A 21,157-nucleotide genomic window follows, 5' to 3' on the forward strand; every position below is an offset into this window, starting at 1 on the left:
CAGCTCTGTCTCATATATATGTGTGACCTTGGTACATCAGGTAATCCCTGGGCCTTAGTTTCCTCACCTGTAGATGGGGGTGCTAATCATAGAACCAGATTCAGGACTCTGTTACATGAAAAGATGACCATAAACACATCAGGCATTCAGCTGATATTTAATAAATGAGTTATTATTATTACTACTATTTCTCCCCAGCCTGACTATGAACTCCTTCAGGACAGGGACAGATCTTGTTCAGGTCTGTGTTCCCAGGCTCCTGCCTAGCAAAGGGCCCTTCACAGAGCCAATACTTAGTCACTGTTTGCCAAGCATAGCTGTAATTCCCAACTCCCAGGCTCTTTCCCCTGGCTATTCTTTTAGTAAGTTAAGGGTCAACACTTCTTGATGGGAGAGGGGGAAATTCTTATTCCCTGTTCTTGATTCCACCCAGAGTCACATCAGCTGCAGGAGTTTCTCAAAGGGGGACCCAGGGGGTAGGACAAGTCTTCACTGCACAGGTACATGTCAGGATGTTAAGTACCCCACTCCCTGTCCATAGCATGCCAGCAGGAGCCCACCCCCCCATAACTGTGACTAACAGAACTGCCTCCAAACCTCTCCAAAAGCCCCTTGGGGGCAGAGCTGTCCCAAGTGAAATCCAAGGAGCTAGACTCTCAGGCCTCTGCCCATCCAGCCCTACCCTTGTCCCTTCTGGGGAGCTTCAGAGGACCTACTGTGGTCCTCCCCCCACCTCAGTGGAGGAGGCCTGAGGTTCTGCTGAGGTGCCTGTGATGAACAGTAAATCTGCTGAAATCAAGTAAAGACTTAGTGAAACCACTGCATGCAGACTGAAAGCCACATCAGTAATAAAGGGGATATTTTGATCTCCAGTTACTTGATTCTATATCCATCTCTCAGTTCATCCTGAGCTCATATGAAGATGAGATTCAGGACTTTGGGGTGTCCAAGAACACACCTTGGGTGCCTTGTGATTAGCAGCCATTAGGGCTCTCTCTAACCTCCTCCTCCCAGCAGCTAAAGCGGGCCCATTCACCTCCCACAGACCACCGTCCCTCCCACAGGAAAAGATTTTCATGGCTCAAGGATTCATATGATCACTCTTCTTATTTACAAAATCAGTAAACACACACATGATTCAGAGAGGTGATGAGCCCTCAGCAACCCTCTCCTTCGCCCTGGGCTTGGACCCCGGTCGTGTACTACAGCATCCAGCCAGTGGGAAAGGGATCCGCCAGAGACTTTCCCTGTGTTTGTAACTTACAGACATGAGAGAATTGAGTAGGTGAATTCTGGGGGTCTGGACCAGGGTGGGTTGACAGGTAGGAAAGCAGAGACAGGAGCTAAGTGAGGGAGAGGATATACAATTTTATAAATAACTAGAAAAAAATCTCAGCATTCCTTTTTGCGGGGGAAGGAGCACAGGTAGGAAAGCTAAAGGCATGTAGGGGCTTAAGTGGGAAGAGGAGAGATAGAGCTTGGGGCCAGAGTGGGTGAGGGATGATCTCTGAGCCTCGATTTGTCCCATCTTTAAAATGAACAGGTTGCCCTAGATGAACCCAAAGCAACTTGCTTGCTCTGACATGCTAGGACTCTACAGGGTTCTAGGCCTGGGGGTTTTGGGACCAGAGCCCTAGGAATAGGAAGGGGTTGGCGGGCACCCCCAGAGAGGTGGTTGATGCCCAATCAGGCTATGTCTCATCCCCAGGCTGGTACTGGGGTTCTGTGGAGGTGAAATAGTCCTCAAGGAAGGACTGCAGGTACTCGAAGGTGGGTCTCTCCTCTGGGTCTAGACGCCAGGTTTGTTCCATGACCTCGTACAGGGATGCTGGGCAACCTGGGGGGCACGGCATGTGGTAGCCATGCTCCACTTGTTCCAACACTTCGCGGTTATTCATGCCTGGAAGGTAGGGCTCCGTCAGTCAGAGGGCCTAGCCCCTCCTGAAGAAGCAACTAGGAAGAAGCTCTTCCCATGACCACCATCCCACCTCCCCATCCCCCAGCAAACCTGGGTAGGGGACTCGGCCCTTGGTGATGAGTTCAGTGAGCAGAATCCCAAAGGACCACACATCTGACTTGATAGTGAATCTGCAAAAGAGGGCAGCCTCAGGGGCTGTCCACTTGATGGGGAACTTGGTCCCTAGAGAGATTGAGGGAGAAGAGAAAGTTAGTGAGGAAATCCCTGGGAATAGCTGGATTAAGAGAATGGCATCTTTGGGAATGGTAACCCTAAGCACAGAGGTCTCTGGGCACAACAGGAAAGACCTGGTATCTAGCCAGAACTTGCTAAGAGTGTAGTATACTGCTGGGCACTTTGCAAACATTGTAATAATTCTCATCATAATTATAGCTAACACCTGTATAGCCTCTACCATGTGCCAGGCACTGTTTTAAGCAATTTACATGCAATAACTCATTTTAACCTTCAGGAAGACCCTGTGAGTTTTATTACTATTTTTTTTTCTTTACTATTATTATCCTTATTGTGTAGAAGAAGAAAAGGTGGCACTAAGTAGTTAATAACTTGCCCAAATCATAACAACTTTCAAGTGGCTAAGATTCAGACCCAGGCATTCTGGCTACAGCGTTTTTGCTATTACACTCTATGGTCTTTCACTCGAGATTTATAGAGGTGCCTGGCACATATGAGGTGCTTGATAAATATCTATTGTTTGAGTATTTTCATTGGGATTGTTCACTGAGAATCCCATTGTGAGAAAAGACAGCTCCCAGAGAGGTTAAGTGACTTGCCCAAGGCCACATGACTGGTAAGTGGAGGAGCTGGGTTTGAACCCAGAGTTGCCTTTTATATTATATTGGAGTAGGAGTGTCCTGGATGGTCTGGGAGGAGGCGGGGCCCCATGGTAGCCCCTTGGTGCACTGGGGAGCTCTTGGAAGGTGGGGTGAGGCAGGGCACCTTGCTGGGGGTTGTACTCGTCATCCTCGATGAGTCGGGCCAGCCCAAAGTCAGCGATCTTGCACACCAGCTGCTCCCCGACGAGGATGTTGGCTGCCCTGAGGTCACGGTGAATATAGTTCATGCGCTCCATGTAGGCCATGCCCTCAGCAACCTGGGGGGCGAAGGTACAGAGAGATGAGGACACCATATTTGTGTAAGTGATCATTTGAAAAATCCTATTTTTCAGACTGAGACCCAAAGAGAGGGGCAGGGTCCTGCCTCAGGTCGCACAGACGGTCCAGGCGTTGGGGCTGCACTTCCAGGAGCAAGCTGGGTGCGGAGGACCCAGGGGTTTGTGGAGGACGCTAGGAGGGGCTCCGAGAGATAAAAGCGCTGTCTCAGCTTACCTGTGCTGCCACGTCCACCAAGTGGGGCAGCTTCAAGACATGGCCCTCCCGGTCCTTGAGGAACTCCAGCAGGCTACCTGGGAGAAGGACTCAGAAAATCAGCAGCAAGAAGCAGAGGCTGGGGTGAGTTGAGAGAATAGCACCCAAACGTATGTGTTACCAATAGTGTGAGGTTGATGCGGGAAGCAGGGCACCCAAAGCTGGTGCTCTGCAACGACCTGAAGGGATACAGGTGGGGAGGGAGGCGAGAAGGACCTTCAGGGTGGAGAGGACACAGGTATCCCTATGGTCCATTCATACCGATGCATGGCAAAAACCATCACAGTATTGTAAAGTAATTATCCTCCAAATAAAATAAGGTAATTAAAAAAAAGAAAGAAAGAAAAGCAGCAGTTAAGACCCTGCTCCCAGCCTTGGGCGTGCCTTCTCTCGCTTGGCCCCGCCCCCTGCTCCCAGTCCTCTCACCCTAGATCCGCGTCCCCCCAACCCCCCACACACACCCCCTCGGGATCCCGCCAGGTGCCTCCACCCCTCACGGATTTCGCCCAGACCGTATTCCCACCGACAACCCTATTCTGCCCAGATGTCTTGGACCGCCCCACAAGGCTCCGCCCCCGGGCACAGACCCCGCCCTGGCTAACTTGGCCCCCGCCCAAACTTCCAGTGTTTTTGTTCTCATTCCGGGGCCCCTCACTCGGACTCTGCCCAGCGTTCCTCGTCCCTTCACAAATCGCCACCCCGGTTCCTCCCCCAGATACACCCACCTTAAACTGGGACTCCCCCTGAAAACCCCGCCTTCCCAGACCCCGCCTCCTGACCCCGCCCCTCACCGTGGCACATGAACTCCGTCACGATGTAGATGGGCTCCTCGGACACCACCGCGTACAGCTGCACCAGCTTGTCGTGGCGCAGCAGTTTCATGATCTGCGCCTCTGCCAGGAAGGCCTTCGGGGACATGGTGCCCGGCTTTAGCGTCTTCACCGCCACCTTGGTGCTGCCGTTCCACGTGCCTGTCGCGTGGAAAGGCTTGTCTGGACCAGCTCCCCGCCGATCCAGCCCTCGCCCCGGCCTCGGGCCCGATCCCCCACACCACCACCGCACCCACAGCCCCTCCCCTGCTCTCGAGACCTCCGTACCCAGCCACACATCCCCGAAGCAGCCGGTGCCCAGTCGGCGCTCCAGCGTGATGGAGCTGCGGCTGATTTCCCAGGCGTCCTTGGCCAGGCCCAGCGTCTGCGGCTTCACGGTGGTGCAGGCCGCCGTGAGCAGATGGCACAGCCCATCGTTCACCTCTGGGCAGTGGGGCATTGGGAAGCTGAAGGTCAAAGACCGGCCGGGATGCTCCACATATTCCTCACCCCCACCCCAGCCTCCAAGACCAGTTAAAAGGCACTAGGGCACAGCTGAGGGTCACAGGCCAGGGCAGAGGGCAACCTAGCCCACTGAGTAGGTGAACATGTTGGTGCCCAGGGAAGGAGGTGGCACCGGAGGGAGAGATGATTCCTGTAAGGATTGACGGCCTTCCCATGAGAGGTGGCCTCCAGCTGGGCCTCCAAGGATAAGATGGGATTCTGACAGGTGGAAATGGACTTGGGAATTCCAGACAAAGGTGTGGACACGAAGCCTTCGCCCTTCCACACAGCCATGCTTGGCCTAACCAACCAAAGCAAAAACCAGGGTTGGATGCTAACCTTCTCCTCCACCCTAGAGCCCATCCTCCAAGTCAGGTCCATTCAGTCTCCTCCTCAGCTCAGACATTAGAGAGGCGCTCTCCAGCCATGCAGAGCTTCATGCCTCAGTTTCCTCTGGAAACTTACAGAGCAGGATCCTGGGCCAGGCGTCCAGACACTTGGGTTCTAGTTCTGGTCCAGGCACGATTGCTTTGGGAGCCCCTTCCCTTCCCTGGGCACCTCAGACTCAGCCAATTGGTTCAGGAATCTCAAATGCACGCCAACCTGAAGGGCGGCCCTCACCAAGGTAGTGCTGTACCAGCTCCTGCACGGAGTCAAACTGGGCCCTCGTGGTGATGTAGTAGCCACCGGTGTCCAGTTTGCGGATCTTGTAATGCTTCACATGATCGCCTCTGGTCTGGTCCCAATCCCGGATGGACAGGGAGTAGGCACCTGTGGGCAAGGGTCACCTTTGGGTCTGCTTTCCTCCTCACCAGCCCCAGTCAGGAAGCCTGGGGAAGCCCAAAAGGCTGGGGACTCTGAAGTTGGATGGCCACACCCCTTGAACTCAGTCCCCATCTTAGCTCAGTCCCTCCAACCCTGTCCCAAGCCCCACCCCACTGCTCCTGCAAGTGAAGTGAAAGTGAAAGTCGCTCAGTCGTGTCCGACTCTTTGTGACCCCATGGACTATACAGGAATTCTCCAGGCTAGAATACAGGTGTGGGTAGCCTTTCCCTTCTCCAGGGGATCTTCCCAACCCAGGGATCGAACCCAGGTCTCCCGAATTGCAGGCAGATTCTTCACGAGTTGAGCCACAAGGGAAGACCACTGCTCCTAGCCCCACCCAAATGGCTAGGCTGCCCCCACTGGGTGGGCAGTGGCAGAGCCCTCACCTTTGGTGGTCTCACTCTCTCTAATGAGGAAGGCCCCGCGGGAGTTCCCTGGGGAGAGCAGCTGCCTCTCAGCGTCCTTCCTCCCGATCTTTCCGAAGTACCACCTGTTGGGAAAGGCCAGCAAGAATCATACACCTGGCTCAACCCCCAACTCAGCCTCCCAGGAAAAGTCACCTCACTAGCCAAGATTCGATTTCCTCACCCAGGAAATGGGGATCACACACCCATTTTGCAGCCTGACAAGGAGGATCACAAAGCAGGGACACAGAGCATGCCTGGCACACAGGAGGTGCCCAGTGAAGCTTAGCTTTCTCCTCTTCACTCTCCGGGTTTCTCTCTTATTCATTTATTTGGCTGCAAGGGATCTTCCTTTCGCTGGGAGGGCTTCTCCCTAGTTGGGGCTCACAGAATCTAGAAGGCAGGCTCAAGAGTTGCATGCATGGGCTTAGCTGCCCCCGTGGCACGTGGGATCTCAGCTCCAGGACCAGGGGTCAAACCCCTGTCCCCTGCATTGGAAGGTGGATTCTTAATCACTGGGCCACTAGGGAAATCTCCTCTCTGAGTTTCTCTTGAATTAAAATTGCTAGACTTCATCAGGGGGTCACTACAGCTCCTTCCATAGGCTCATTTACAGATGAGGAACTTGAGGTTCAGAGAGGGGAACTGACCTGCCCACAAGGCTAGCTGATGAGCTCTATCTAAAACCTTTGCTTCCACCCTTTACTTCTTTACTCACCAACCCACGCAGTCACTCAGATTCCTCCCTCCACATACTCCTCAATCCCTTTCCTCATTTGGCATCCAGAACACCCTTTTCTGCTACTCTTCTTTCTTTTTTTTAACCCCCTTGGCCATAGAGCGTGACTTGCAGGATCTTAGTTCCCTGCCCCAGGGATTGAACCCAGGCCAAGGCAGTGAAAGCGCTGAGTCCTAAGTACTGGACCACCAGGAAGTCCCCTTTTCCCTCTTTTGGACTGCAACTCCCCAGTTCTGACTGCTGCTTTCCCTCCACTCTCTAAAGCCTGGTTGTTGTTCTAAGTCTCAACTTCAACTCAGACCTCAAGCATTCCTGCTGTCTCTTGTATATACTTCCTGGGACTGAGCTGTAGCCTTGAACCGATGGAGGGATTACAGCGGGAGGAGAGCCAAATGACCATAGGTGCCACAGAAGACTCAGGTGTCATTTGATCACTCAGGCTTGTGGTCACCTTGGGCTGAATTAAAAGGAGCACGGTTTTCAAATTAAGGGAGGTGGCAGTCTCAGTGAACTCTGGGACGTCAAGCCACACCTGGTTACCAGGCACAGTCTGGGGAACAAGGAAAGGCATTAGCGAGTAGTGTCCAGGAAGACAGGCAGGGTGGGGAGAGGAGAAGCTGTGTAGACAGATCACATTCTCAAGTTTTTTCAATGCTCTGCCCCCTCCTCACACCTTGACATTAGCTACTTCCTTAATCATTGACATAACAATAACAGCACCTATTCTGTGTCAGGCTCTGCTGTCTTACATGTGTGTATTCATTTCATTCTTATAACAATATTGTGAAATAAGTCCTGTTATTAACCCCCATTAGACAGATGAGGAAATTGAAATACCTAGTGGTTAAGCAACTTACCCAGCTACACGGCTGTTAAGCTGTGCTGCCAGAATAGGAACCCAAGCTGTCTGCTCTCAGGCCTGCACTCTTAACCACGACAGCGCTCTTAACCACGACGCTGCACGGAGCACCTCTCAGAGCTTCACGACACTGCCTCTGAGATGTGGACCCCCAGATCTCTCACCTGCCTCATTACCTCCTCTCCTCCAAGAAGCCTCCTATCACCCTCTCCAGATGAAGGCCTCCTGCCATTTGAGCTCTGGAGCCTGTCCACTGGCCTCTGCTCAGGGACACCTCTCCCCCACCGACCAGCCCACATCTGCCTCCTCTTCATCCCACCAGCCCCTACATGTGGCCATACTTCTTCTTTCCCCAAAGGAAACCATTCTAAGTTCTATCTTACCACCAACATTCTGCTGTATCTCTCACCTTCCTTCACTTGAAAAAGCCCTTCACACTTGGGTCTCTGCTTCCTCACCTCCCACTCCCTCCCAGGCTCTGCTGTCTGGCCTCCACCATCACATCACGTGGAGGGATGTCTCACCAAGGTCAACCCTGTTGCCAAATCCAGTGGCAGCTTCTGACAGTCCCTCTCTCGTTTCCTGAAACCTCCCTCTGCCTTCTTGGTTGTTCTGACTTGGCCTGGCCTGGTCTGCCAACAGCTCCTTCTCCCTCACGCCCGGCTTTTTCCAGAGTTGGGTCCTAGGACCAGTCTCTTTCATTTTCTTCCTTCATACCTCTGTGCAGCTCTGATGATTCTTTCTACTCTGAAGAGTCCTGAACTTCCACCCGAGCCCAGGCGTGACCTCTGCAAGAGCCACAGCCAGCAAACTAAGGAATCTCAGTACTAGTTAGAAAAGGATGCCCCTTCATCTGGGCTAATTCAGGCGCATGGCTTAGCATGGGCTGGGCAGCTCTCATGCAAAGCACACCTAATCTAACTGCTGACTTAATTGTGGGTGTTCCTCTCCATGAATTCAACCTCACAAGCCCCTTCTCATGTATCTGTACCTGTTCCTGGGCTCCCCACTTTAGCAAACAGCACCTACTTGGCTCCACAAGAAGCCTGTGGGTCACTTTGGATTCTTCTCACTTCCCACAGCCCAGCGGCAAATCAGTCACCAAGTCCTGGTGACTCTCACTCTGCAGTCTCTCCAATCTCTACTTTTCCTATATATGGATGTATATGTGAAGCTAGATTAAAAAGTGTTTGTGAGCCTCAGTTTCCTCATCCTTAAAATGGGATAATAATAGTATCTATAGAGAATTAAATGAATCAAGGTATGTAAAGTACCCATCATAGTATCTCAATTTCATCAGGGTATTAAAAAATGATATTTCTCTGATTGCTTAACAGAATTAATTCTAAGTAATGTCTCCTTCTATGTGTTTAGCACTTCATAGTGTTTTAAAAAGCTCATACACAGTTGTTATCGCTGAGAGAATATATATCTATATATGGCTTCCTTAGTGGTTCAGTTGGGAAAGAATCTGCCTGCAGTGCAGGAGACCCGAGTTCAGTCCCTGGGTTGAAGGAAATGGCAACTCACTCCAGTACTCTTGCCTGGAGAATTCCATGGACAGAGGAGCTGGGCAGGCTACAGTCCACGGGATTGCCCAAGAGTTGGACACGACTATGTGACTAACTTTCACTTTCATAAATATATAACACTTAGCAAATGTAGCCAGACTAGCTGGGTTCAAATACCAGCTCCATGTACTTACTAGCCATGTGAACTTGGGCAGGATATTTAATTTCTCTCTGCCTCAGTTTCCTCATTTGTAAACCAGTATAGTATTAGTAGGGCTTCTCTGGTGGCTCAGAAGTTAAAGCATCTGCCTGCAATGTGGGAGACCTGGGTTCAATCCCTGGGTTGGGAAGATCCTCTGGAGAAGGAAATGGCAACCCACTCCAGTATTCTTGCCTGGAGAATCCCATGGATGGAGAAGGCTGGTGGACTACAAAGAATCGATTTTGTTAGTAAACAGAAAGCACTCTGAATAGTGCTTAGAACATGGTGCATGCTGGATAATATTACCTACTATTAGTATCATCTCTCTTATCTTATGGTATCCTCACAATGACCTTACTGGATTATAGATAAGAAGACCGGCTCAAAGTGTAACTGCGACTTGCTCAAGAGTGGCTTGAAATCTGGACTCCAGAGCCCTGCCTTTAAGGCGTCCCCCTACTTTACTCACTCTTCAGCCTGGATGGAGTCCACAGGGGCCACGTAGTTGCTGGGAATGTAGCCAGTGTGTCCGGAGCTGAGGGACCGAGCCTCCCACCAGTCACCCTCGCTGGAGACACAGAACAGAGGGTTTCGTTGGCAACCTAGCCCCTGGGGCACCATGGGGCCAGGCAGGGTCACATCAAAGATCAGGCGAACACTGGCCCTGCCAACCCCTCACCCGGAACACACCACCCCCAGGGTTTTTGCCTGTTTTGCCCCCAGCCACTGCAGCTGCCCTGGGAGCTTTTCCCCGCAGAAGGAGTGTGTGTGGGGACATCTGGGCCTCCTGGCGTTTTTTTCTGGCACCTCAGCTGGGCTGGGGTTTGGGCAGGCAGTGAACAGCTAACTAGGTCACTTCCCCATTAAAAACCCCTCCAATGGCTACATTTCCTTCTTGATAAAATCCAGACTCCTCAAGATGGCTTAAAAAGCCCTGCAGACTCTGTTCCCACCCAGTCCTCCAGGATCTGTTCCGCACTTCAGACTTTATGACCCTCCTAATCTGAACCACTTGGTGGTTTCCAGAAGTCATCATTTAGTTTCATTCTAACTCTCTTCCTTTTTTGTCACCTCTTCTTTCAAAGTCTCTTCGTTTTTCTAGTCTCAGCTTAGAAATCATCTCCTCCAGAAAGCCTGCCCTGATCGCTGCTACCCTAGAGGCCGTGGTTGGTGCTCTTTCCATGCGTATAGTTCCTCAGGCTTCCCCGACATAGTAGCAGTTACCCAGAGATTGTTATTGTCCTGTCTCTTTCTCCAGTTAGACTGGCATTTCCCGAGGACAAGGACCAGTCCTGAGCTGGGGGGCCTGATCACTTACGTGTTGTTCAGGATGTGGAACTTCTCGCCCTTGGTGAAGGTGAGATCATCCTCCGTTCGGGCCTCATAGTCATAAAGGGCGATGAACATGGTCACCCCAATCCCTGCAGAGTCAGGGTTACTCATCAGAGGGCCCCCGGAGGCTGCACCCCCAGAGTCCTGCTCCTCAGACAGACGCTCTGCCTCTCCACTGCGGCAGTGCCCTGGAGCTCAAAGGTCTTTGGAACCCAGTGGATTTCTGATTTGGACCCTATGGATTCAGGACGGACACCATCGAGCTCATCCCTCCTCCCTTGGGGGCTCCCTGTGAGTCCCTTCTGCTCTCCCCCACCATGCAGACATCCCACTGGTAACTGTCTTCAGAGTCCTTTCGTCAGACGGGGAGCAGAGCTCTGTCTGCCCCTCAGATGGGAGTTCCTGAGGGTAGGGCTGGACGGGCTCCCTCAGACTGTGCACTAAAAGCAGGGCTGTGTCTCCCAAGTCATCCTGGAGGTTCCGAAGGACAAGGCCAAGTCTCTTCTCCCCTGAGGTCCTGTGAGGGTCCAGTCAGTGCTTGCCTCCAGCCCCCTGGCCTCACCTGAGATGCCCCGGATGGTGCCCGCATCGAGGAAGGCGGGGCTGGCGGGCTGAGGGGAGAAGCTGTTGTAGTTGGGGATGTGGGAAAAGGAAGATGCAGGCCGGCTCTGAGTAGGGTCGGGGCCATAGCGGTCTGCAGCCCCATAGTTCCTGAAGTCCCCTTCTAGGCCATCATCCTCTTTGGCCCCCGGCTCCAACTTCTTGCAGAACACACAGCCCATGCCAGGTGCCCTGCTACAGAAGGGGGGCATGCTTCACTCAGGGGTCCATGTGAGACATGCCACCCTAGGCACACCTGCATGCACACTGACATACAGTGTGCAGAGGCGTGCAGCTGCCTCACTCAGAACTGAGGGGGCGAGTCCTCCCTAAGTGAGGGATAAAGGGGGGCAGGGTCTCCATTCTGTCCTCCGCCGCAGCTGCTTTAGTGTTTCTGGAGAGCATATATCTCCTCCACAGGACTGGTTTTCTGTTTCGAGATGTTTCTGTGTTTATGTATATGTTTTTGCCTCCTATTGCTTCAGTGTGTTGGGGTTCTATGAGCCCCCTCAGAGTGCTTGTACGTGTGTGTGTGTGTGTCTTTCATGTGTCTCTTAGTATTTGTGACTTTGCTCGTGGGTACGTGTCTTTGTGTGTATCTAGGCAGCTCTTTGTGAATGTCTATGTCTGTGTGTATGTGAGTGTGTTCTTGTATGAAACGTCTCTGTGTGCTCATGTCTGTTGGAATGTGTCCATATGCATGCGTTTCTGTGTCAGCGTGTATGTGTGTGTCTCTGTGTTTGCAGGTGGGTGTGAGTGAGTGCATCTGTGTGTCATGACCGTGCATGTAGCCCTGTGTGGGAGTATTTGTGCCTGCCTGCACGTGTGTATCCGTGTGTGCAGGTCTGCGTCAGTCCGTGTGGGTATGTGCATGTCTGTGCATGTGCGCATGTCTGTGTGCCGATGCGTGTTTGTGTGTGAGTGTGTGTGAGGCCTGTGTGCCTGCACCTGGAGAGTCCCTGCAGAGGGGGATCAAGGCCATTTCCTGTCGTGGGTCCAGCCTCTGGCCTTTCAAGCTGCCTCACTCTCGCTTCCCCATCTGTTACCTAGCAACAGGGCCCTTGTAGGAGGAAGGGGCTGTGAGGAATTGTGGGGCCCAGAAAGGCCACCGCCACCCCATTTCCTGACCCGGGGAGCCCTCAGCCCCCACTCACCCCTCAGGCCTCTACTGCTGCGTCAGTGGGGCTGCGGCATGGTCCTGGGGAGGGGCCGGAGACCTGAGGGCTGGACAGAGGACACGGAAGATGAAGTCCCTGCCAGGCTTCTGGCGGCCAGATGCCCACACGCATCCTCTCCAGGGAAGCCAGGGGCCTGGGCTCTGCCCCGACAGGACTCCTCCTTCCTTTTCCTCCTGGCCTCCATGGCTCACTTAATCATCCACCCTCACACAAGACCCAGCACCCACACCAGCCCTCTCACACTCGTCTCCATCTGACACATCGGCACCCGAGCAGCACACACGGCGGAACAGTCACCCGCGACACTCACAGCGCAGCCCTGCCGAGCGGGCTCAGCAGCACCAGCACACGGCAACACAACCAACTCACGCGAGCCCAAGCTCCGCGGCACGGCAGCGCGTGCACACGCACCTGCACACAGGTTGCCCGCTCAGGTTCACAGACTCGTACACTCACATACACACATCTCTGGGTTAGATCCAGGTCTCTAACAGGATTTCTATCAGCCCTGTTCAATTCCCTCTAGGCCTCTGGTCACTGTCTCCTAAAACCAAGCCCTCCCTCTGAGCTCTGCCTTGGCACCCCTCTCTGGTCTGGGTAAACCCCAGCAGCCCCAGGACTACATTGAATAGCCAAGGGAAGATGGACACCTACCTCCAGAGCTTGTTCCACACCACGGAAAGGCCCAGGTCAGAAGTCAGGACCACCAGGTCCCTTGGGGAGCCCTCAAGGGAGCCAAGGCTTTCCCGGTAGCTGTGTCTTCTGAGTGACAAGGCAGGCGGGTCATTGAGCAAGGGCTCTCCACACCCTGCCAGAAACTCTGCCATTGCAACACTCAGAGAGGAACTGCCGGGGAAGGGGCTCGACTTCCTCAGATGTGAGCTCTGCTGCTGCTGCTGCTAAGTCACTTCAGTCGTGTCTGACTCGGCAGCCCACCAGGCTGGGATTCTCCAGGCAAGAACACTGGAGGGGGTTGCCATTTCCTTCTCCAATGCATGAAAGTGAAAAGTGAAAGTGAAGTCGCTCAGTCGTGTCCAACTCTTAGCGACACCATGGACTGCAGCCTACCAGGCTCCTCCGTCCATGGGATTTTCCAGGCAAGGGTACTGGAGTGGGGTGCCGTTGCCTTCTCCGGATGTGAGCTCTAGGGTGGGGCCAACCCGGTGTGCCTTCATTTCTCCCAGAGCACCCTCAGGACAGGTGTCCCGCCTTGCCTTTCTCGACTCCTGAGTCCGGTTCCCTTCTCCTCTCTATGGCTCCTGCCCCACCTGTCCAGCCTGCACCACTCACCTCTTCCAGGAAACCTTCCTGGATCACTGGATCTAGCTGCTTGGCTGATGGCTCTGTCACATCAGTGCCTTGTGATCCCCGCTTTAGACCCACCAGCCTGTCTCATGCTCCGCTGCGACCGTTCTCCCATGTATGTGTAGGGGTGACACCCATGTGGTGAATTATGAGGCGGGCTGTGGTTTGAGCTCCAAAATAGCCCCTGTTCACCAAGCCATTGCCGAGATCTTCACCTCAGGACCTCAGGACCCCTCCCCTGGGGTGAAGCCACTGTCTGAAGGGCTCCAAGGGCTACAGGGCTGGTTAGGCTCAGGGAGAGAATAGACGCAGAGGTGGAGGAGGGGCATCTTGAGCCAAGGGAGGGGATTTCAGGCACCCAGGGGACAGATGGGGGTAAGAGGAAAACACAACCTACAGGGTGAGAATGGAGGTCTTCTCACAGGAAGACACACGCACATCTCAGATGACACACAGCCCTCCCAGCACACTCTCAGACACCCCGTCCCCTCAGCTACACAACAGTGCCTCACATGGACTCTCTCGCTGAGCTCCTCTGTACAGATTCACAGACATAGACATCTATGAATAGACACACACCTTCAGCCTTCACCCATTTACACACACACACACACACACAGAGCCTCTCCCATTATAGCCTTCCTCTGTGTCAGCCACTACATTAAACACTTTATACATATTACTTCATTTTATCCTCACGACAACTCTACAAAGTTAAGGATTATTATTAATGCTAAGGCACCCAAGGCACAGAGTGGTTTAGAAACTTGCCCAAGGCCACACAGATGAGGTATCCTGGCGCTTGGTTCCAGGATCTGAACCACTTCTCTCCATTGCCTGGTCACAGACACAGAGGATTCCAGCCATTCCTTCAAGCACACACCCGTATACTGAGCCTCCACCGGGAAACCCAGAGATATATGTAGTCCTCCCCTCCCCCAGTCACAGATCTACACAGAGCTCCTCTTGATAAGAGTTTCAAACTTATACGATCTCTTGAGTTCCCACTTAGACATGATGCTGCCACTTCCAACAATACACAGGTACCTGTTACTCCCACCTTTAAAAGTCAGCCTAAGGGGATCCCCTAATTCTGCAAGCCTGGAATGGGGAGGGGTTTCAGAGACCCTCCAAGAAGGAGGCAGAGGGAGAGCCCTGGCAAGGTTGACGGTGTGGGCGGGGGGGCAGGGGTGAGGGTGTGCTGGTACACTGACTCTTAAAAGAAAAGGGGGAATAAAACGGCCCAGATTTGTAGCATTTGCTGATTTCCATGGTGTAAATATTCCCACCATGGCTGATTTCAAGTTACTGAAGCGACTTGCTGAATGCTGGGCTGGAAAAAGATTTGCAGAATCAGCTCCCCAGGGCCGGTACTAGGTAGCTAGCTCCAGCATACCGCTGCCGGATAGAAACAAAGAGACAAACAGAGACTGAAATGAGAGGCAGCGAGACAGAGACAGACAGAGAAAGAGAGGGGTCGAGACAGAGAGAACTAAAGAGGCAAAGACAGACAAAAGAGAAAGGGAACACGGAGGGGCCTCTCTGCCCAGCATCTGCATGGAAACAGCCCCCAGGAATCTTTGTCCAAGGCTAGCTCTCATCTCAGCTACCAATGCCTAGGAGCATAATTTGACTTCCAGAAGTCTGGGGAAGCGGGTGGGAAGGTAAATAACTATTAGTTTTAAAACATTAAAGTATTAAACACCTACTCTGTGCCTGGGGCTTCCCTGGTGGCTCAGACAGTAAAGACCTGCAAATTCGAGAGACCTGGGTTCCATCCCTGGGTTGGGAAGATTCCACTGGAGAAGGGAATGGCCACTCACTACAGTATTCTGGCCTGGACAATTCCATGGACAGAGGAGCCTGGCAGGCTACAGTCCATGGGACTGTAAAGGATCAGACACGACTGAGCAACGTTCACTTCTCGTCACTCTGTGCCTGGCACAGTGCCAAGCAAGTCCCATGATTGATCTCATTTAGTGACCCTATGAGGTAGGTTTTATTATTACCCCTATTTTATAGATAAGGAAACTGTGTCACAAAAGTGTTAAATAACTTCCCAAAGACTATCTACACAGTGAATAAGGGGAAGCTAAAACACAACCCCAAGCAATTTGGCTCCAAAGTCCATCATAAGCACTGCTGTATTTTGAAGTCCTCGTGAAAGCAATGCAGTTATGTACCTTCATGAGCCCCCCGCAGAGTGCCAAGCCCCGTGCTACACACCCTGAATCCTCCTTACAGCCCAGTGAGGGGGAAGTGACCTGCCCAAGGTCTCTCAGCAACCACCGATTTTCAATAGCCCTTAGAATCTGAATCCAAGTCTGTCTTTTCTCGGGGCTGATATAGGTTGCCTGCTTACAAAGGGAGTGGCTCAGAGACCCGCCACAAGTGTTCTGGTCACTGCAGGGACTTGAGTCTGTTAATAAACAGGCCTCTTGGACATCTGGTTGACAGGAGTTGGCTTCCAAAGTCTGATCTGGGTCAAGATCAGGTTGTGGATGTCAGAACTGAGGTCCAATCCTGGACCATGGTGTTCCCACCTTCAGCATCTCTCCCTCTGTGTGGCCCTCCCAAGTTTTGGGGCTTTGATTGAATGACATCAGCCTTCTGAGCATCTGTTTTTGCATCTGTATCTTCTGTGCAGTTGTTAGGAAGGCTCTTGGCCAGTGTGGTTAAGGGAGGCTGAGAATCACAAGCAGCAAAGCTACAAGGGCCCCCAGGGATGATTTATCTGTCTACCTCTCTCTTGTGTGGAGAGGGGAAGTGAGTTGCTGGAGGTCAAACAGCCAGACCTGGGATTCAAAGCCAGGACTATTAATTCAAGTACAGAGTTCTGTTCCCAGCTGTGCTCTCCAAAGCTGAGCAGGGGGATCATGTTCTCCCTGATTGGTGAATGTCATATTTCCTACCCAGTCCCCGGACAACTGATCATACCACCCCTGCCATATATATGGCAGCTGGCCATAAAGTGGAGAAACTGCCCACCTCCCACCCCTCCTCCTGGACACAGGAGCCCCAGATGCACCCATCCTTTTCTTCTGTCTATACTTGCCAACACCACATCAGGGCTTTCATGTAGACACAGGATGGCCTGTTCCCCCCTGACTTCTGCCAAGTATCTGTGGGATCTGGAGACTGATTTCGGCTCAAATTCTACCTGACTTGAGACATTAGGCAGGTCGCTTCACTTCTCGCTGAGCTGCAGTTTCTTCGCCTAGAAAATAGGAATCTAAATCTCTGCCTCCTGGGGTTGCTCCTGAGTCTCAATTGTGGTCAAGCCCCTGAAAGCACTGGGGGCCCTGTAGTTGCTCTGTGAACTTTCACTTCTCACCCCTTCCCTTGAGGAAGCCCCCTCCAAGGCCGAGGGAGGAGAAGTGACGAGGCAGAGAGGAAAGAGAAGTGCTCAGGGTGAGGTGGGAGGGCTGAGCCAGCCCAGCCGCCTGGGGGATTTCACCAAAAGGGAACTGGGACTGAACAGGGGCAGGAAACCACCATCCAGCAAGAGTTCCGGCTTCTCCTCAGGGCTTCAGGCTGGTCCGGTGGGCAGGCCCGAGTCTCAGGCTTGCCGCACTCCATCCTTCACCAAGGCCTGACCCTCTGATGAAGGCTTCCATTCCTCACTGAGACCTTCCACCCCTCCCTGGCTCCAGTGCCCTTCCTGAGCCGCCATCTCCCTCACTGAGGCCTTCATCTCTCATAGAACCTCCAACCATCTCACATCACTCAGGCCTTATCACACCCAGGGGCTAAGAAGACATAGCCGGCTCTGATTCTATCACTTTAGCCGGCTCTGATTCTCTCACTTTGGTAAAGCCAGTGTGTGGGGGTGAAGGAGGGGCCACACTAGCTTTTCCCTCCACAGGGTCCTCACCGTGTCAGCTGAATTTTCTTCACTTCTTGTGGGTATAAGTGTTTTCTCATCGGTTGCTGAAAACCTACCCGTTAGCCTCTAAAATAGAGATCTTGAGGGACTTGAGATTCTTGGGGGATGGAAAGCCATGAGCTGGTCCAGGGGGAACTGAAGGAGTAGGAGTCTGAATTTCACAGTGTGCCCAGACAGGAAGTCCCCTTCCCCAGGTCCAGTCAGAAGCCAGCCTGGTTGAGTCTGTGCAGGAAGGGCTCTGGGTCCTCTTTCCCCAGCCCCGGGGTCCCCCTACCCATCCTCCCAAGGTCTGGCCACTTCCTTTGCCACATCAGCCCCAGGTGGCTGCAGAGAACACCCAAACACCCACACACATGCTCACATGCTCACGCTCATTCACTCAAAGCCCAAACCATACTCACAAACACTCTCCACCCTCACTCACAGCTTCACACCCACTGGAAAGCAAGAACCAGCCACACAGCCCAGGAAACCCATATGTTCTTTCACCACTGCCCACCCCGCCCCCCAACCCAGCTTCCCTCTCCTCTCCAGAGGGCAACGGAATTTGGTAGGGATGAGGAGGGAATGTAGGCTTCAGTTCTGTCTACATCCTTCACCACATCAGGGACAGGATGCCCGGCTTCTGGGTCCCTACTGCTGACCTGTCAGTTATTCACTCCTGAACCTCCATCTTCCCATCTGAGAAGTGGGAACAGACCCTCGCTCTCCCACCACCACACTCACAGACGGAAGGATATCAAAAGACTCAGGGATCACTGGTTTCAATAAAATGAAGTTTCAGAACTTCCCTGGCAGTCCAGAGGTTAAAACTCCACGGTTCCAATGTAGGAGGCATGGGTTTGATCCTTGGTTGGAGAACTAAGATCCCATGTGCCACGCAGCATGACCAAACTTTTTTTTTTTTTTAATAAAACAATTTAAAAAAAGAAAATGAAGTTTCAATAAAATGCATATTCTTGAACTTTGCATTATTTGGAATTGAGAAGAGCAAAACTTGCTGACAAACCAGTGTTTATATCATAAACATACACACACAAAAATCACCAAAAAAAAAAGCGGGGGAGGGTCAAGGACAGTCTCATACTGGCTGACTTTCCCAGTATGGGGCCTCAACAGACCCACAAATATTTATTTTATGAGAAGTCACCTGTGTTTTGGTCCCTGGAGGCCCTGTCAGGCTTTCTGGTCCAGCTCTATGCTTATGAGAAACTGAAGAGGCTACAGGACACCGGGTGGGGTGGGGGGTGGGGGGGGGGGGGTGGGGGGTGTGGGAAACAGCTTAGTGCACCCGAGTCCCACGACTGGAGATAAGCTGGGGGATGGAAGCTGGGTAGGGCCAGGGATAATTTCCTACACAATGCAAATGAGGAAATTAAGGCCCAGAGAGGCCCCATAATTTGCCGAAAGTCACATAGCAATCAAGGTTCCAGTCTGGCTAAGACCCTGAGACTGCAGATCCCCTACAGCCCCGATCCCTGAACACTTGCACACCCACGCCTTACTCCTCGGCCTCGCAACTCGCCGCGAGCTAAGGACTCAAAATTGGGGTGGGGGAGGAGACCACGGAGGGCAGCGCGGGCGCTGAGCCCCGAGGCAGCCCAGCGCTGGGCTCTGTCCCTCCGCCCTCTTGTTACCATGGAGACAGCCCCTCCCGGCAATCGCGGTCAAAGGCAGGATTTCCGTCGGGGCGGCCAGCAATTCCCGGATCCCGAGAGGAACGTGGACCGAGATCACCGCTGCGGGAGGGGAGGGGGCACCCAGAGAGGCCCATCCCTGCCGAGGGCGGGGACTTCCCCAGGAAACCAGGACCCACGCCTCCGGCGCGTTGCAGTAGTCCCCTCGCCAGCCGGGACCCGCCCACCTGTGCGGGGCTGGAGCGTCTAGGGGGGCGCTTGTGAGAGCCTCCCCTGCCCTCCCGGCCGCTGGCCTCACCCCACCTCCGACTTCTGCCGATTCCGGATAGAGGGACTTCCTGGACCCTCGGGATTGCGACCCACATTCCGCGTCCTCCAGAAACGGTTTTCCTTGACTCCTTTTTGGCAGACCCCCCTCCCCGCCCACCTAAAAGTCGTTCTTCTCTTCCAGACCCCTCAGCTTCTCCCCAGATTCTCACTTTCAAGGTCTCTTTTAGTTTCTCAACCCTTTTGAGGATCCCCTCAGTTTCCCTCTTCCGACTCAGCCCCTTCCCAACTTCGTCTTTGCAGGTTCCCACCAGATCTTTTTGGGGGGCGTCTTTTTAGTCTACTTTCCCGGCCTTCCCTCAGCCCTCTCCCCAGATTGTATCAGTTTTTCACTTTCCAGGGTTCCTCCGTTTTCCTTCTTATGTCCTTTTCGGGGTGAGGACCCTTTGGCCTTCAACGCCCTCAGCTCCCCTCCCCAGGTTTAGGGCTTCCTCTCCGCACCCCACGTCCCCCTTTCCTCCCAGGCACGAAGGGACTGGGGGCGGGGCACCGCCGGCCCTTCCAGCTCCCCCGACGGCTCCTACCTGGTCCCAGGCGAGACCGCTTCTGACTGACCCCGGGGCTAGCCGGCCGGGGCTCCCAGCAGCCACGAGTGCCGACAGGGGTGGGGGCGAGCAAACGGGGGTGCTGCCCGCCTCTGACCGCGGGCCCCTCTGGTCAGGGAGGAGGAAGCCGCCTCGGACTTCTCTTATTGCAGCCGCGGCGGCGCGCGCGGTGGCGGTGGCGACGGGGAGAATTTGCAGTCACGCCCCAGCCCCAAGCCAGCTGCCCGGCGGCAGCGGGGAGGGGCCCTTACATCCCAGGCCCTCCCGCCCCCGCTTCCCACCTCCCCCGAGTTACCGCTGCTCGGCTTTCCCAGGCCTCCCCCCGCAACCCCGACCCCACCCCGGCTCCTCTCCCCAGACCTGAACCCTAAGCACAGACTTCCCCGAGACCCCCTTCAAAGGGGCAGATTCCTCACACCCAGAAGCACCTGCTCATTTAGAATTATTGCATTTGAGGTTAAGAGGGGGCATTTCTCCACCACTGCTCTGCTCTCTGGCCTTTGCAACTGAGAAAACTCGAGGACCACACCGGGACAGGCCTTCACCCGAGTTTTCACAGCCAGTTGACCCAAGGCTGCTGTTATCAGAGCCACTAGGTCTCCAGTCACCATGCTCTGCCATCCTTGGAGACTGGGCACCGGAAAGGTTCTAGGACAGCGAGGAGGAGCAGAAGACCCTTCTCTGCTTTTCAGAGGAATCAGTCATTCCGCTACACTGAGCAAGCAGGAAGGTGTCCCCCACCCCACCCCCGACTTTTAGGAAAACTAAGTATAGCAATTTCTATCACAACAGTTCTAGCCTTTCCAACTAGTAGGGTTCGATGCCCCTCCCCTCAACCTGGGGTTCAGTTTCCACCACTGTTACTTCTTCAGCCTTCAGCCAGGACCACCAGAATCTCTCTTGTCAGGGGAGGATGAGATGTGTGTGGAAGGGCTGTTTGGTGGAGAAGTATGTGTGTTGGGATATGGTGGGGAGGTCGGGAGGGGGCGTAAGCACAGATGTGTGAGTGTGTGGTTGTAGGCAATGAACACGATGACTGCAATTTTGGAATCAACAACAGGGACGCATTATGTAGGCATGTGGGTTTCTGTGTGTGAGCAGGGATGCCTGTGAATTGTCTCAATATGATTGCGGGGCAGCAGAGAACAG

At 53.5% G+C, this 21,157-nt stretch overlaps 1 protein-coding gene across 7 annotated transcripts; it reads right to left on the reverse strand.

Annotated features, from left to right (window-relative positions):
* Positions 1-141: 141 nt before the first annotated feature.
* Positions 142-20,150, reverse strand: FGR (FGR proto-oncogene, Src family tyrosine kinase). 7 transcript variants are annotated; one of them, XM_040229788.1, is made up of 13 exons: positions 19,988-20,150; positions 12,285-12,347; positions 11,093-11,325; positions 10,517-10,619; positions 9,668-9,766; positions 5,870-5,973; positions 5,280-5,429; positions 4,443-4,598; positions 4,137-4,316; positions 3,307-3,383; positions 2,918-3,071; positions 2,009-2,140; positions 142-1,900 (listed from the first exon to the last, which is right to left on the reverse strand). In XM_040229788.1, exons 3-13 carry the CDS (start codon positions 11,310-11,312, stop codon positions 1,692-1,694), a joined length of 1,584 nt encoding a protein of 527 aa, XP_040085722.1. In that variant the 5' UTR covers positions 11,313-11,325; positions 12,285-12,347; positions 19,988-20,150; the 3' UTR covers positions 142-1,691. The 7 variants fall into 7 exon arrangements, with proteins under 7 accessions (XP_040085722.1, XP_040085724.1, XP_040085719.1 ...); XM_040229790.1 differs by having other exon boundaries at positions 11,093-11,322; positions 12,285-12,354; XM_040229785.1 differs by having other exon boundaries at positions 12,285-12,354.
* Positions 20,151-21,157: the final 1,007 nt, after the last annotated feature.

Source organism: Oryx dammah, unplaced genomic scaffold, assembly GCF_014754425.2.
Source record: "Oryx dammah isolate SB20612 unplaced genomic scaffold, SCBI_Odam_1.1 HiC_scaffold_27, whole genome shotgun sequence".
Taxonomy (NCBI): domain Eukaryota; kingdom Metazoa; phylum Chordata; class Mammalia; order Artiodactyla; family Bovidae; genus Oryx; species Oryx dammah.